General features: G+C 45.3%; 1 protein-coding gene across 2 annotated transcripts in view; it reads left to right on the top strand.

Annotated features, from left to right (window-relative positions):
• usp3 (ubiquitin specific peptidase 3) overlaps window positions 1–16,199 on the top strand; it is a 41,350-nt gene extending 25,151 nt beyond the window's left edge. The window contains exons 7-12 of one of the 2 annotated variants that reach the window (XM_045705998.1): window positions 26–139; window positions 2,576–2,689; window positions 6,130–6,330; window positions 10,906–11,012; window positions 11,124–11,204; window positions 15,886–16,195. In XM_045705998.1, coding sequence (XP_045561954.1) covers window positions 26–139; window positions 2,576–2,689; window positions 6,130–6,330; window positions 10,906–11,012; window positions 11,124–11,204; window positions 15,886–16,172 — 904 coding nt within the window. In that variant the 3' untranslated portion in view covers window positions 16,173–16,195. Of the gene's footprint in view, window positions 1–25; window positions 140–2,575; window positions 2,690–6,129; window positions 6,331–10,905; window positions 11,013–11,123; window positions 11,205–15,885 lie in introns of both variants that reach the window. The other variant, XM_045705999.1, reaches the window with a different exon arrangement.
• The last annotated feature ends 947 nt before the right edge of the window (window positions 16,200–17,146 follow it).

Consider the following 17,146-nt stretch of genomic DNA (forward strand, 5'->3'; position numbering starts at 1 on the left):
TGTTAAGAAGCTGTTTCTATTCCAGCAACATCCAGCAGTTCAGCTGTTATTTCATGGAGCTGCCAGCGGTGGCGCTGCGGAGCGGGAAGACTGCAGGGCGACGGATGTACCACACCCGCAGCCAGGGGGACACCAGTGTGTAAGGTCCTACGTGTTTGCAGGGCCTGAAGTTAACTTTTGGGTCTTTTTTTTTAACTCACCAAAATAAAACATTTACACCAAAAACCATAACAGTTGAGCTTTGTGTCTAAAACAACACGTGTATTACCAGTAAGAAGTAATATGATTTATTGCTCCATTTCTTTTAACCACTGGAGTCGTCTGTCTGTCTGTCTGTGAGTTCGACCAGTAGCTGTTTCTCTTCCCTAGACGTTGGATATTCAGACGTTAAAAAGAAACCTGGATTGTGAACAAAAATCTAAGTAGCCAAGAAACATGAGGGACAGTCTCTCACTTTAGTAGACTTCAGTTTTGAGTAAATTAGATCAACTTTTATGCCTTCTAACAATGAGTCTTTCACTCAGCACCCGGCCAGGCTGTGTTGCAGCGCGAGGTGGGATGAATATATAGTTCTTTGTGTGATTTTAATTTACCAGCTATTTAACAAAATGGCAGAAATACTTTGAAAACAGCTACCGCAGCATTTATTTTGCTATAAATATGATCGTTCCTGACTATTTTATTCACAAATACGAGTGAAATGCTCCCACTATTATCCCCTGACCATCTGCCAGCGTGGCTGGTTAAATGCTCCCACTATTATCCCCTGACCATCTGCCAGCGTGGCTGGTTAAATGCTCCCACTATTATCCCCTGACCATCTGCCAGCGTGGCTGGTTAAATGCTCCCACTATTATCCCCTGACCATCTGCCAGCGTGGCTGGTTAAATGCTCCCGCTGTTATCCCCTGACCATCTGCCAGCGTGGCTGGTTAAATGCTCCCACTGTTATCCCCTGACCATCTGCCAGCGTGGCTGGTTAAATGCTCCCACTATTATCCCCTGACCATCTGCCAGCGTGGCTGGTTAAATGCTCCCACTGTTATCCCCTGACCATCTGCCAGCGTGGCTGGTTAAATACTCCCGCTGTGGGCCCCTGACCATCTGCCAGCGTGGCTGGTTAAATGCTCCCGCTGTTATCCCCTGACCATCTGCCAGCGTGGCTGGTTTAATGGACTTCGTACCCGCCAAAGCCTTAATCTAGCCGCATGTAAGAGTCAAAAATACACCATAGGGCTGGGCGAAATGGACAAAATATCATATCACGGTATAAAAATACACATTTCACGTTATTTTATGTTTTTGAATAATTTAAGGTAATGTGGTTTATGAGTAGTGTGTGACACTATGGTGGCAACACCACACAGTACCAGTCAAAAGTTTGGACACACCTACTCATTCCAGGGATTTTATTTAAGACATCAAAACTATGAAATAACACACATATGGAATCATGTAGTAAGAGAAGAAGTGTTAAACAAATCAAAATCTATTTTAGATTCTTCAAAGTAGCCACCCTTTGCCTTGATGACAGCTTTGCACACTCTTGGCATTCTCTCAACCAGCTTCACCTGGAATGCTTTTCCAACAATCTTGAAGGAATTCTTACATATCTAATGTCCATTTCTCGTGTGTCTTGGTCTTTAGCCTTATTTGCTTATCTTGTGTATAGCACTCCTACCATGTCACAACACAACTGATTGGCTCAAACGCATTAAGAAGGAAAGAAATTCCACAAATTAACAAGGCACACCTGTTAATTAAAATGCATTCCAGGTGACTACCTCATGAAGCTGGTTGAGAGAATGCCAAGAGTGTGCAAAGCTGTCATCAAGGCAAAGAGTGGCTACTCTGAATAATTTAAAATAAGTGTGCAAAGCTAGTTTTGGTGGCTTCACTATTCTACAATGTAGAAAATAGTAAAGGGGGGGACTTATGAGTAGGTGTCCAGACTTTTGACTGGTACTGTACATTTGTAAGTGATTTCAATGGGTCTTTCTCCTTTCTCATTGTTTTATACTATTCAACTTCAACCCATAAATTATATACTTCAGTTTCTGCATTTCCTGCACTGCCATGTAGAGCTGCACGATATGGGCAAACAATTTATAGGCCTGTGGTTAACCAAATGTTAGAATTGCGATTTTTTTTTTTGACTTGTGATTTAGATCAAAACTCTTGGGTGTACTGTTAGTCATGGAAATATAATGATTTATTCTAATTCTATAGTTAGAATATAATAGTGGCCACTTTTGAATATAGTGTTTGACATGAAAATTAATTTAAATGCCAGGGAGGGTTTATTGTGACAGGGTAGGAACCAAAGTGTTGATAAGCGTTTCTTAGGGGACCCTATAATCTTTGGCTACATGTTTTATCTTAGCTTTTTAATGTAGCTAACATATTCTTGCTTTGTGTATTCATCTTTGATTTAGAACATACCTCTGCACCCAAAAAAAATAATAATATGCTGATTTGTTTTAGTTAGCTAACAGCACAGAGGATGTTTAACTGAAGGAGTTGAGATGTTGAAGCTTCCTGGTATTGACGTCCTATGTTTGTCTCTGTTTTCCCAGGTCCTTGGTGGAGGAGTTGAGGAAGACCCTGTGTTATCTGTGGCAGGGTGGCCCAACAGCATTCAGCCCCGACTCTTTGTTCTACGTTGTCTGGAAAATCATGCCCAGCTTCAGGTACTATGACAGACCTCTTCATTTCAGTAATGTCTGCTCCGTGGGCTTTTTTCCCCCCTCGGATTTAATGTTGGGATCAGAGCGTAAATCATCTGATCTAGTACCAGGTTGGCTTTTCAGATCATAACTGTTAAGATTAAATAGACGTAGGTGGGGGTCCTCGTCCTAAATCAACACGCCTTCTATCGCTTTGCGGCAGTCTTGTAGTATTTTCAGACCCAACAATTGAGTGTCTCGTGTCAGATAGAAATTTTATTCTCAGACATTGAAGACTGGTAATTTCTTCCCGATACCAGTGGAGTAAAATCCTCCTATCAGCTCCCGTTCACTCAGCGCCAGCTTTGCCAGGCCAAATATCCACACTCCTTTCATGGCACGTTTTTCATGGCACGAACTTCCTACTTGTAACGTTACTGTCCTTTTTTACTTTGGTTGAATAATATCCTCAGACATTTTGTCTCGCTCGTTAGAACTTTAATTGGCTGGTAGGGAAGAGTGGGAGGGGGAAGAAGGAAACAACCTTCCATCTATTATAGATCTGTTGGTGTCATTTTGTATTGGATCACCTTCCATCTATTATAGATCTGTTGGTGTCATTTTGTATTGGATCACCTTCCATCTATTATAGATCTGTTGGTGTCATTTTGTATTGGATCACCTTCCATCTATTATAGATCTGTTGGTGTCATTTTGTATTGGATCACCTTCCATCTATTATAGATCTGTTGGTGTCATTTTGTATTGGATCACCTTCCATCTATTATAGATCTGTTGGTGTCATTTTGTATTGGATCACCTTCCATCTATTATAGATCTGTTGGTGTCATTTTGTATTGGATCACCTTCCATCTATTATAGATCTGTTGGTGTCATTTTGTATTGGATCACCTTCCATCTATTATAGATCTGTTGGTGTCATTTTGTATTGGATCACCTTCCATCTATTATAGATCTGTTGGTGTCATTTTGTATTGGATCACCTTCCATCTATTATAGATCTGTTGGTGTCATTTTGTATTGGATCACCTTCCATCTATTATAGATCTGTTGGTGTCATTTTGTATTGGATCACCTTCCATCTATTATAGATCTGTTGGTGTCATTTTGTATTGGATCACCTTCCATCTATTATAGATCTGTTGGTGTCATTTTGTATTGGATCACCTTCCATCTATTATAGATCTGTTGGTGTCATTTTGTATTGGATCACCTTCCATCTATTATAGATCTGTTGGTGTCATTTTGTATTGGATCACCTTCCATCTATTATAGATCTGTTGGTGTCATTTTGTATTGGATCACCTTCCATCTATTATAGATCTGTTGGTGTCATTTTGTATTGGATCACCTTCCATCTATTATAGATCTGTTGGTGTCATTTTCTATTGGATCTAGCTCTGCCTTTATAGCAGCCTTAACATTTGGGTCGCAGACGTGTTCAAAACATATCTGTGTTGTTGCTCGGTAACATTGATGACCTCGACCCCCTGTGTTGCTCGGTAACATTGATGACCTCGACCCCCCGTGTTGCTCGGTAACATTGATGACCTCGACCCCCGTGTTGCTCGGTAACATTGATGACCTTGACCCCCCGTGTTGCTCGGTAACATTGATGACCTCGACCCCCCGTGTTGCTCGGTAACATTGATGACCTTGACCCCCGTGTTGCTCGGTAACATTGATGACCTTGACCCCCGTGTTGCTCGGTAACATTGATGACCTTGACCCCCGTGTTGCTCGGTAACATTGATGACCTCGACCCCGTGTTGCTCGGTAACATTGATGACCTTGACCCCCGTGTTGTTTGAACATTGACCTCGACCCCCGTGTTGCTCGGTAACATTGATGACCTCGACCCCGTGTTGCTCGGTAACATTGATGACCTTGACCCCCGTGTTGCTCGGTAACATTGATGACCTCGACCCCCGTGTTGCTCGGTAACATTGATGACCTTGACCCCCCGTGTTGCTCGGTAACATTGATGACCTCGACCCCCGTGTTGCTCGGTAACATTGATGACCTTGACCCCCCGTGTTGCTCGGTAACATTGATGACCTCGACCCCCCGTGTTGCTCGGTAACATTGATGACCTTGACCCCCGTGTTGCTCGGTAACATTGATGACCTTGACCCCCGTGTTGCTCGGTAACATTGATGACCTTGACCCCCGTGTTGCTCGGTAACATTGATGACCTCGACCCCCGTGTTGCTCGGTAACATTGATGACCTTGACCCCCCGTGTTGTTTGAACATTGACCTCGACCCCCGTGTTGCTCGGTAACATTGATGACCTCGACCCCCGTGTTGCTCGGTAACATTGATGACCTTGACCCCCCGTGTTGCTCGGTAACATTGATGACCTCGACCCCCGTGTTGCTCGGTAACATTGATGACCTTGACCCCCCGTGTTGCTCGGTAACATTGATGACCTCGACCCCCGTGTTGCTCGGTAACATTGATGACCTTGACCCCCCCGTGTTGCTCGGTAACATTGATGACCTTGACCCCCCGTGTTGCTCGGTACATTGATGACCTTGACCCCCCACGTGTTGCTCGGTAACATTGATGACCTTGACCCCCCCCATGTTGCTCGGTAACATTGATGACCTTGACCCCCCCCGTGTTGCTCGGTAACATTGATGACCTCGACCCCCCCGTGTTGCTCGGTAACATTGATGACCTTGACCCCCGTGTTGCTCGGTAACATTGATGACCTTGACCCCCGTGTTGCTCGGTAACATTGATGACCTCGACCCCCGTGTTGCTCGGTAACATTGATGACCTCGACCCCGTGTTGCTCGGTAACATTGATGACCTTGACCCCCGTGTTGTTTGAACATTGACCTCGACCCCCGTGTTGCTCGGTAACATTGATGACCTCGACCCCCGTGTTGCTCGGTAACATTGATGACCTCGACCCCCGTGTTGCTCGGTAACATTGATGACCTTGACCCCCCCGTGTTGCTCGGTAACATTGATGACCTTGACCCCCCCGTGTTGCTCGGTACATTGATGACCTTGACCCCCCCCGTGTTGCTCGGTAACATTGATGACCTTGACCCCCCCCGTGTTGCTCGGTAACATTGATGACCTTGACCCCCCCCGTGTTGCTCGGTAACATTGATGACCTTGACCCCCCCCGTGTTGCTCGGTAACATTGATGACCTCGACCCCCCGTGTTGCTCGGTAACATTGATGACCTCGACCCCCCCGTGTTGCTCGGTAACATTGATGACCTCGACCCCCCCGTGTTGCTCGGTAACATTGATGACCTCGACCCCCCGTGTTGCTCGGTAACATTGATGACCTCGACCCCCGTGTTGCTCGGTAACATTGATGACCTCGACCCCCGTGTTGCTCGGTAACATTGATGACCTCGACCCCGTGTTGCTCGGTAACATTGATGACCTTGACCCCCCCCCCCCGTGTTGTTCTGTCCAGAGGGTACCAGCAGCAGGATGCTCATGAGTTCATGCGCTACCTGTTGGACCATCTCCATAGAGAACTACAGGGCGCCCCAGCTCTCACCGTTCCACCGGATCATGTCAAAGTATCAGGAGACAACCCTATTCTGGCACAAGACGGGCTCCCGTTACCCCAGGACGAGGGGACACCGCCCACCACGGGGGGCAAATGCTGCATGTAAGATTACTTCCTTTCTAGTCTGATTGGAAAGTCGTGTCTGTCTGGTGTACAGGGGCCATTGGCCGGGCCATGACGTCTGGATTTCAGATGGAGAAGCTGCATCCTGATGTATGATTACCACAGCAGAGTCATGTACACTCCCCTACCTATTTATTTAAACAGTAAAACTAATTCATTTTGACTTCATACTCAATCAAATCAATCAATCAAATGTATTTATAAAGCCCTTCTTACATCAGCTGATATCTCAAAGTGCTGTACAGAAACCCAGCCTAAAACCCCAAACAGCAAGCAATGCAGGTGTAGAAGCACGGTGGCTAGGAAAAACTCCCTAGGAAAAACTTCCTAGAAAGGCCAGAACCTAGGAAGAAACCTAGAGAGGAACCAGGCTATGAGGGGTGGCCAGTCCTCTACTGGCTGTACTGGGTAGAGAGGAACCAGGCTATGAGGGGTGGCCAGTCCTCTACTGGCTGTACTGGGTAGAGAGGAACCAGGCTATGAGGGGTGACCAGTCCTCTACTGGCTGTACTGGGTAGAGAGGAACCAGGCTATGAGGGGTGACCAGTCCTCTACTGGCTGTACTGGGTAGACCAGAGGAACCAGGCTATGAGGGGTGACCAGTCCTCTTCTGGCTGTACTGGGTAGACCAGAGGAACCAGGCTATGAGGGGTGACCAGTCCTCTACTGGCTGTACTGGGTAGAGAGGAACCAGGCTATGAGGGGTGGCCAGTCCTCTACTGGCTGTACTGGGTAGACCAGAGGAACCAGGCTATGAGGGGTGGCCAGTCCTCTACTGGCTGTACTGGGTAGAGAGGAACCAGGCTATGAGGGGTGGCCAGTCCTCTACTGGCTGTACTGGGTAGACCAGAGGAACCAGGCTCTGAGGGGTGACCAGTCCTCTACTGGCTGTACTGGGTAGAGAGGAACCAGGCTATGAGGGGTGGCCAGTCCTCTACTGGCTGTACTGGGTAGACCAGAGGAACCAGGCTCTGAGGGGTGGCCAGTCCTCTACTGGCTGTACTGGGTAGACCAGAGGAACCAGGCTATGAGGGGTGGCCAGTCCTCTACTGGCTGTACTGGGTAGACCAGAGGAACCAGGCTATGAGGGGTGACCAGTCCTCTTCTGGCTGTACTGGGTAGACCAGAGGAACCAGGCTATGAGGGGTGACCAGTCCTCTACTGGCTGTACTGGGTAGAGAGGAACCAGGCTCTGAGGGGTGACCAGTCCTCTACTGGCTGTACTGGGTAGACCAGAGGAACCAGGCTATGAGGGGTGGCCAGTCCTCTTCTGGCTGTACTGGGTAGACCAGAGGAAACAGGCTATGAGGGGTGACCAGTCCTCTACTGGCTGTACTGGGTAGACCAGAGGAACCAGGCTATGAGGGGTGGCCAGTCCTCTTCTGGCTGTACTGGGTAGACCAGAGGAACCAGGCTATGAGGGGTGGCCAGTCCTCTACTGGCTGTACTGGGTAGACCAGAGGAACCAGGCTATGAGGGGTGACCAGTCCTCTTCTGGCTGTACTGGGTAGACCAGAGGAACCAGGCTATGAGGGGTGACCAGTCCTCTTCTGGCTGTACTGGGTAGACCAGAGGAACCAGGCTATGAGGGGTGACCAGTCCTCTACTGGCTGTACTGGGTAGAGAGGAACCAGGCTATGAGGGGTGGCCAGTCCTCTACTGGCTGTACTGGGTAGACCAGAGGAACCAGGCTATGAGGGGTGGCCAGTCCTCTACTGGCTGTACTGGGTAGAGAGGAACCAGGCTATGAGGGGTGGCCAGTCCTCTTCTGGCTGTGCCGGGTGGAGATTATAACAGAACATGGCCAAGATGTTCAAATGTTCATAAATGACCAGCAGGGACAAATAATAATAATCATAGTAGTTGTCGAGGGTGCAACAGGTCAGCACCTCAGGAGTAAATGTCAGTTGGCTTTTCATAGCCGATCATTGAGAGTATCTCTACCGCTCCTGCTGTCTCTAGAGAGGTGAAAACAGCAGGTCTGGGACTCAAACATTTTCAGGCGACAGGATAGAATGTCACCTTTCTATTTGAGGGTATTTTCATATCTGTTTTACTGTTTAGAAATTAAGGTACTTTTTTTTTCTAGTCCCCCCCCCTCCATTTTTAAAGGTGTCATAAGTATTTGGACAATTTCACTTAGTGTATTAAAGTAGTCAAAAGTGTAGTATTTTGGTTTCATATTCATATCACACATCAAGCTGGTGACTCTACAATCTTGTTGTTTTGCTTGTTTCAGATTATTTAGATAGAAATAGAAATTATTAATTAATTAATTATATTAAATTAATGGTAAATAATGTATTGTCATTTTGGAGTCATTTTTTTAATTGTAAATAAGAATAGAATGTTTCAGAACACTTCTACATTAACGTGGATTCTACCATGATTACAGATAATCCTGACTAAGTCGTGAATAAGGATGAGTGAGAAAGTTACTAAGGCATAAATATAATAACCACCAAAAATGCTTGTTATGATATAAAATGCTAACCTCCCCCGTTATTGTAATGGTGAGAGGTTAGCATGTCTTGGGGGGTATGATATAAAATGCTAACCTCCCCTGTTATTGTAATGGTGAGAGGTTAGCATGTCTTAGGGTTATGATATAAAATGCTAACCTCCCCCGTTATTGTAATGGTGAGAGGTTAGCATGTCTTGGGGGGTATGATATAAAATGCTAACCTCCCCTGTTATTGTAATGGTGAGAGGTTAGCATGTCTTGGAGGTATGATATAAAATGCTAACCTCCCCTGTTATTGTAATGGTGAGAGGTTAGCATGTCTTGGGGGGTATGATATAAAATGCTAACCTCCCCTGTTATTGTAATGGTGAGAGGTTAGCATGTCTTGGGGGGTATGATATAAAATGCTAACCTCCCCTGTTATTGTAATGGTGAGAGGTTAGCATGTCTTGGGGGGTATGATATAAAATGCTAACCTCCCCTGTTATTGTAATGGTGAGAGGTTAGCATGTCTTGGGGGGTATGATATAAAATGCTAACCTCCCCTGTTATTGTAATGGTGAGAGGTTAGCATGTCTTGGGGGGTATGATATAAAATGCTAACCTCCCCTGTTATTGTAATGGTGAGAGGTTAGCATGTCTTGGGGTTATGATATAAAATGCTAACCTCCCCTGTTATTGTAATGGTGAGAGGTTAGCATGTCTTGGGGTATGATATAAAATGCTAACCTCCCCGTTATTGTAATGGTGAGAGGTTAGCATGTCTTGGGGTATGATATAAAATGCTAACCTCCCCTGTTATTGTAATGGTGAGAGGTTAGCATTACTTGGGGTATGATATAAAATGCTAACATCCCCTGTTATTGTAATGGTGAGAGGTTAGCATGTCTTGGGGTATGATATAAAATGCTAACCCCCCCTGTTATTGTAATGGTGAGAGGTTAGCATGTCTTGGGGGTATGATATAAAATGCTAACCTCCCCTGTTATTGTAATGGTGAGAGGTTAGCATGTCTTGGGGGTATGATATAAAATGCTAACCTCCCCTGTTATTGTAATGGTGAGAGGTTAGCATGTCTTGGGGGTATGATATAAAATGCTAACCTCCCCTGTTATTGTAATGGTGAGAGGTTAGCATGTCTTAGGGGTGTATTTGTGCGTCTAACTTTGAACACAACATAATCCGAAACGCAACCAAAACAAACGGCGAATGTAGAAGTTTGATGTAGTCCAGGTTATTATCAGCTACGTTCAGCCGCGGGCCGATAGGTCCATCTTCTCTTTTATAAGGAGATGGTCAGGGGGGCGGAACATAATTACAATTAATTTTTGAACTGCAAATTAACCGCAAGAATCCCAGACAGATATAATATTTGACTAAAACATCATATCAAACCTTGCTTACGTTTGTATACGATCACTTGTCCTATAATTTTAATTGAATCCTGTCCCCCGCAGGAGACCTGGTCGGCCGTCATTGTAAATAAGAATTTGTTCTTAACCGACTTGCCTGGTTAAATAGAGGAATATAAAACGATATGTCTCTTTATGTGTGGGAACAGATTTCCTAAATTTAAAATCACTTGGCGCTGATTTACTGGTGTTTTTAGTCTTATGTCCATTATAATTTTTTGCTCACAACTTGGGGGGGGGGGGACCAAATAAAATCCCCTGTGGGCTAAAGTTGGCCCACGGGCCACCAGTTTGGGAACCCTGATGTAGTCGTTGCATTTACGTAATATTGGACCAAAATAATAAAATAAAAAAACTTGACTGAATTTGTCAAAATACTTATGGAGGGGGGGGAATAGATGCATAAATTACTTTGATTTCTAAACGCTAAAACAGAGATGGAAAATACCCTCAAATAAAAGGAGACATTCTGTTGGGGAGAGGGAGGGAGGGAGAGGGAGGGAGGGAGAGGGAGGGAGAGAGAGAGAGGGGGAGGGGGAGAGAGAGGGGGAGAGAGGGGGAGAGAGGGGGAGATCTAACATCAATACCGTTGAAAGGAACATGTATTTCTACTACCATGTTTAAGAGACGCTTGCTGAAGTGGCTACTCTGAACTCTGCTCTGTTACGGTCTTTTCAGAAACGGCTCTTCTACTGTGGTCACGTCTATATTTGGCGGCGTTTTGCAGAATGAAGTCAACTGCCTGATCTGTGGGACCGAGTCTAGAAAGTTTGACCCTTTCCTTGGTAAGTCACGTCCACTATCAGTTCACCCATGGTCGGGGGTTCAATTCCCATTTTCTATTCGGTCAAATCAGGAAGTTAACAGAAAATTCCATATGTCCCCTGCCCTCCCAGATCTGTCCCTGGATATTCCCAGTCAGTTCAGACACAAGAGAACCAAGGACCAAGAGCCTGGTCCTACCTGCACGTTACGAGGTGAGTTCGACTGTACCCCGTCGACGCCCTAATGTGCCCCGTCGACGCCCTAATGTGCCCCGTCGACGCCCTAATGTGCCCCGTCGACGCCCTAATGTGCCCCGTCGACGCCCTAATGTGCCCCGTCGACGCCCTAATGTGCCCCGTCGACGCCCTAATGTGCCCCGTCGACGCCCTAATGTGCCCCGTCGACGCCCTAATGTGCCCCGTCGACGCCCTAATGTGCCCCGTCGACGCCCTAATGTGCCCCGTCGACGCCCTAATGTGCCCCGTCGACGCCCTAATGTGCCCCGTCGACGCCCTAATGTGCCCCGTCGACGCCCTAATGTGCCCCGTCGACGCCCTAATGTGCCCCGTCGACGCCCTAATGTGCCCAACTGTAGCTCTGTTGTAGATGCAGAACAAATTCCTGCAGAGTAGACTGGGCGTATTACACACGCTCTATACGTTACTACCCATACAGTTGGGTACATTAGGGCGTAGAGTAGACTGGGCGTATTACACACGCTCTATATGTTACTACCCATACAGTTGGGTACATTAGGGCGTAGAGTAGACTGGGCGTATTACACACGCTCTATATGTTACTACCCATACAGTTGGGTACATTAGGGCGTAGAGTAGACTGGGCGTATTACACACGCTCTATATGTTACTACCCATACAGTTGGGCACATTAGGGCGTAGAGTAGACTGGGCGTATTACACACGCTCTATATGTTACTACCCATACAGTTGGGCACATTAGGGCGTAGAGTAGACTGGGCGTATTACACACGCTCTATATGTTACTACCCATACAGTTGGGCACATTAGGGCGTAGAGTAGACTGGGCGTATTACACACGCTCTATATGTTACTACCCATACAGTTGGGCACATTAGGGCGTAGAGTAGACTGGGCGTATTACACACGCTCTATATGTTACTACCCATACAGTTGGGCACATTAGGGCGTAGAGTAGACTGGGCGTATTACACACGCTCTATATGTTACTACCCATACAGTTGGGCACATTAGGGCGTAGAGTAGACTGGGCGTATTACACACGCTCTATATGTTACTACCCATACAGTTGGGCACATTAGGGCGTAGAGTAGACTGGGCGTATTACACACGCTCTATATGTTACTACCCATACAGTTGGGCACATTAGGGCGTAGAGTAGACTGGGCGTATTACACACGCTCTATATGTTACTACCCATACAGTTGGGCACATTAGGGCGTAGAGTAGACTGGGCGTATTACACACGCTCTATATGTTACTACCCATACAGTTGGGCACATTAGGGCGTAGAGTAGACTGGGCGTATTACACACGCTCTATATGTTACTACCCATACAGTTGGGCACATTAGGGCGTAGAGTAGACTGGGCGTATTACACACGCTCTATATGTTACTACCCATACAGTTGGGCACATTAGGGCGTAGAGTAGACTGGGCGTATTACACACGCTCTATATGTTACTACCCATACAGTTGGGTACATTAGGGCGTAGAGTAGACTGGGCGTATTACACACGCTCTATATGTTACTACCCATACAGTTGGGTACATTAGGGCGTAGAGTAGACTGGGCGTATTACACACGCTCTATATGTTACTACCCATACAGTTGGGTACATTAGGGCGTAGAGTAGACTGGGCGTATTACACACGCTCTATATGTTACTACCCATACAGTTGGGTACATTAGGGCGTAGAGTAGACTGGGCGTATTACACACGCTCTATATGTTACTACCCATACAGTTGGGTACATTAGGGCGTAGAGTAGACTGGGCGTATTACACACGCTCTATATGTTACTACCCATACAGTTGGGTACATTAGGGCGTAGAGTAGACTGGGCGTATTACACACGCTCTATATGTTACTACCCATACAGTTGGGCACATTAGGGCGTAGAGTAGACTGGGCGTATTACACACGCTCTATATGTTACTACCCATACAGTTGGGCACATTAGGGCGTAGAGTAGACTGGGCGTATTACACACGCTCTATATGTTACTACCCATACAGTTGGGTACATTAGGGCGTCGACGGGGCACATTAGGGCGTAGAGTAGACTGGGCGTATTACACACGCTCTATATGTTACTACCCATACAAGATGAGTTATGTTCTATTGAACAGTGGTGGACGTAAACAAATTTATAGGTGTAGTTTAATACGCTCAGTCTCGTAGGTCGGAATGCGTGTTGTTTTGTCTCGTAGGTCGGAATGCGTGTTGTTTTGCCTCGTAGGTCGGAATGCGTGTTGTCTGTCGGTCATCAGACTGCCGTTATACGTAGCTTTGGACTTGGAGGAACTAGACCAGACAGAGATATAGATACATTTAAACTCCGTTTTTCACAATTCCTGACATTTAATCCTAGTAAAAAATTCCCTGTCTTAGGTCAGTTAGGATCACCACTTTATTTTAAGAATGTGAAATGTCAGAATAATAGTAGAGAGAATGATTTATTTCAGCTTTTATTTCGTTCATCACATTCCCAGTGGGTCAGAAGTTTACATACACTCAATTAGTATTTCGTAGCATTGCCTTTAAATTGTTTAACTTGGGTTAAATGTTTCGGGTAGCCTTCCACAAGCTTCCCACAATATGTTGGGTGAATTTTGGCCCATTCCTCCTGACAGAGCTGGTGTAACTGAGTCAGGTTTGTAGGCCTCCTTGCTCGCACACACTTTTTCAGTTCTGCCCACATATTTTCTATAGGGTTGAGGTCAGGACTTTGATGGCCACTCCAATACCTTGACTTTGTTGTCCTTAAGCCATTTTGCCACAACTTTGGAAATATGCTTGGGGTCATTGTCCATTTGGAAGACCCATTTGTGACCAAGCTTTAACTTCCTGACTGATGACTTGAGATGTTGCTTCAATATATCCACATAATTTTCCGGCCTCATGATGCCATCTATTTTGTGAAGTGCACCAGTCCCTCCTGCAGCAAAGCACCGCCACAACATGATGCTGCCACCCCCGTGCTTCATGGTTGGGATGGTGTTCTTCGGCTTGCAAGCCTCCCCCTTTTTCCTCCAAACATAACAATGGTCATTATGGCCAAACAGTTCTATTTTTGTTTCATCAGACCAGAGGACATTTTTCCAAAAAGTACGATCTCTGTCCCCATGTGCAGTTGCAAACAGTAGTCTGGCTTTTTATGGTGGTTTTGGAGCAGTGGCTTCTTCCTTGCTGAGCGGCCTTTCAGGTTATGTCGATATAGGACTTTTTTTACTGTGGATATAGATACTTTTTTGACCTAAAAAAAACTCCCACGTCCTTAATGATGACAAGCATACCCATAACATGATGCAGCCACCACCATGATTAAAAATATGAAGTGGTACTCAGTGATGTTGTTGGATTTGCCCCAAACAATAACACTTTGTATAAAATACATAAAATTCGTTTCTTTGCCACAGTTTTTGCAGCTTTACTTTAGTGCGTTAATGCAAACAGGAAGCATGTTTTGGAATATTTTTATTCTGTACAGGCTTCCTTCTTTTCACTCTGTCATTTAGGTTAGTATCGTGGAGTAACTACAATGTTGTTGATCCATCCTCAGTTTTCTCCTATCACAGTCGTTAAACTCTGTAACTGTTTTAAAATCTCCATTGGCCTCATGGGGAAATCCCTGAGCAGTTTCCTTCCTCTCCGGGGAGATATTTTTATACCCATCTACCAATAAGTGACCTTTGTTGTTCAATCTGCGTTTGAAATTCACTGCTCGACTTGAGGGACCTTACAGTTAGCTGTATGTGTTGGGGTACAGAGATGAGTTAGTCATTCATAAATCATGTTAAACACTATTATTGAACACAGAGTGAGTCCATGCAACTTATTATGTGTCTTGTTAAGCATTTTGTTTTACTCCTGAACTTACGGCTTGCCATAACAAAGGGGCTGAATATTTATTGACTCAAGCCATGTCAGGTTTGAATCCTTTCTGGTTTAGTGTAACCCACTACATCTCTGAAACTGGAAACACTTATCTCCCTCACTAGCTTTAAGCACCAGCTGTCAGAGCAGATCACAGATCACTGCACCTGATCATAGCCCATCTATAATTTAGCCCAAACAACTACCTCATCCCCTACTGTATTTATTTATTTTGCTCCTTTGCACCCCATTATTTCTAAATTGCACTTTCTTCCACTACAAATCTACCATTCCAGTGTTTTACTTGCTATATTGTATTTACTTTGCCACCATGGCCTTTTTGCCTTTACCTCCCTTATCTCACCTCATTTGCTCACATTGTATATAGTCTTATTTTTCTACTGTTATTGACTGCATGTTTGTTTTACTCCATGTGTAACTCTGTATTGTTGTATGTTGTCGAACTGCTTTGCTTTATCTTGGCCAGGTCGCAATTGTAAATGAGAACTTGTTCTCAACTTGCCTACCTGGTTAAATAAAGGACTTGTTCTCCACTGGCCTACCTGGTTAAATAAAGGACTTGTTCTCAACTAGCCTACCTGGTTAAATAAAGGACTTGTTCTCAACTAGCCCACCTGGTTAAATAAAGGACTTGTTCTCAACTATCCTACCTGGTTAAATAAAGGACTTGTTCTCCACTAGCCACCTGGTTAAATAAAGGACTTGTTCTCAACTTGCCACCTGGTTAAATAAAGGTGAAATAAATAAGTCTCTCTGTCCCTGCTCTTCTTCAGACTGCCTGTGTAGCTTCACTGACCTGGAGGAACTAGACCAGACAGAGCTCTATATGTGCCACAGGTGTAAGAAGAGACAGAAATCCACCAAGAAGTTCTGGGTCCAGAAGCTGCCCAAGGTGTTGTGTCTTCACCTGAAGAGGTTCCACTGGACGTCCTACCTGAGGAACAAAGTAACCACCTATGTCGAGTTCCCTCTACGAGGCCTGGACATGAGAGGCTATTTACTACAGGTGACCACTAACCCTTTAAACCTCGGGGTCGTCCCCCTGTGGCTCAGTTGGTAGAGCATGGTGTTTTTTGCAACGCCAGGGTTGTGGGTTCGATGACCACGGGGGGGGGGGGGGGCAATACAACAACAAAAAAATGCATGAAATGAAATGTATGCATTCACTACTGTAAGTCGCTCTGGATAAGAGCGTCTGCTAAATGACTAAAAATGTACATGTAAAAATGGGTTAATAAGCCAATATATGGAATTATTTTAAAATGGCCGTACTATGGAATTATTTTAAAATGGTCGTACTATGGACCTATTTTATTTAGAATTTTAGGACCCCTTAAGGTATCAATACAATAATCCTAAGGTTTTGAAGTGTCTACGAGGTGGATAGAAAGCTCAGGAAGTGGGTTTTTTTGGACAGAGTCGTGGATAAAAGTTTTGAGAATGACACAAATATTAATTTCCACAAAGTTTGCTGCTTCAGTGTCTTTAGATATTTTTGTCAGATGTTACTATGGAATACTGAAGTATAATTACAAGCATTTCATAAGTGTCAAAGGCTTTTATTGACAATTACATGAAGTTGATGCAAAGAGTCAATATTTGCAGTGTTGACCCTTTTTCAAGACCTCTGCAATCCGCCCTGGCATGCTGTCAATTAACTTCTGGGCCACATCCTGACTGATGGCAGCCCACTCTTGCATAATCAATGCTTGGAGTTTGTCAGAATTTGTGGGGTTTTGTTTGTCCACCCGCCTCTTGAGGATTGACCACAAGTTCTCAATGGGATTAAGGTCTGGGGAGTTTCCTGGCCATGGCCCCAAAATATCGATGTTTTGTTCCCTGAGCCACTTAGTTATCACTTTTGCCTTATGGCAAGGTGCTCCATCATGCTGGAAAAGGCAACCCCACATGTTGGCATGACAGAACTGATGGTAGCGCTCACCTTGTCTTCTCCGGAGAAGCTTTTTTCCCCAAACAATCGGAAAGGGGATTCATCAGAGAAAATGAGTTTACCCCAGTCCTCAGCAGTCCAAT

The sequence above is a fragment of the Salmo salar genome, chromosome ssa23, assembly GCF_905237065.1.
Source record: "Salmo salar chromosome ssa23, Ssal_v3.1, whole genome shotgun sequence".
In the NCBI taxonomy this organism is placed as follows: Eukaryota; Metazoa; Chordata; class Actinopteri; order Salmoniformes; family Salmonidae; genus Salmo; species Salmo salar.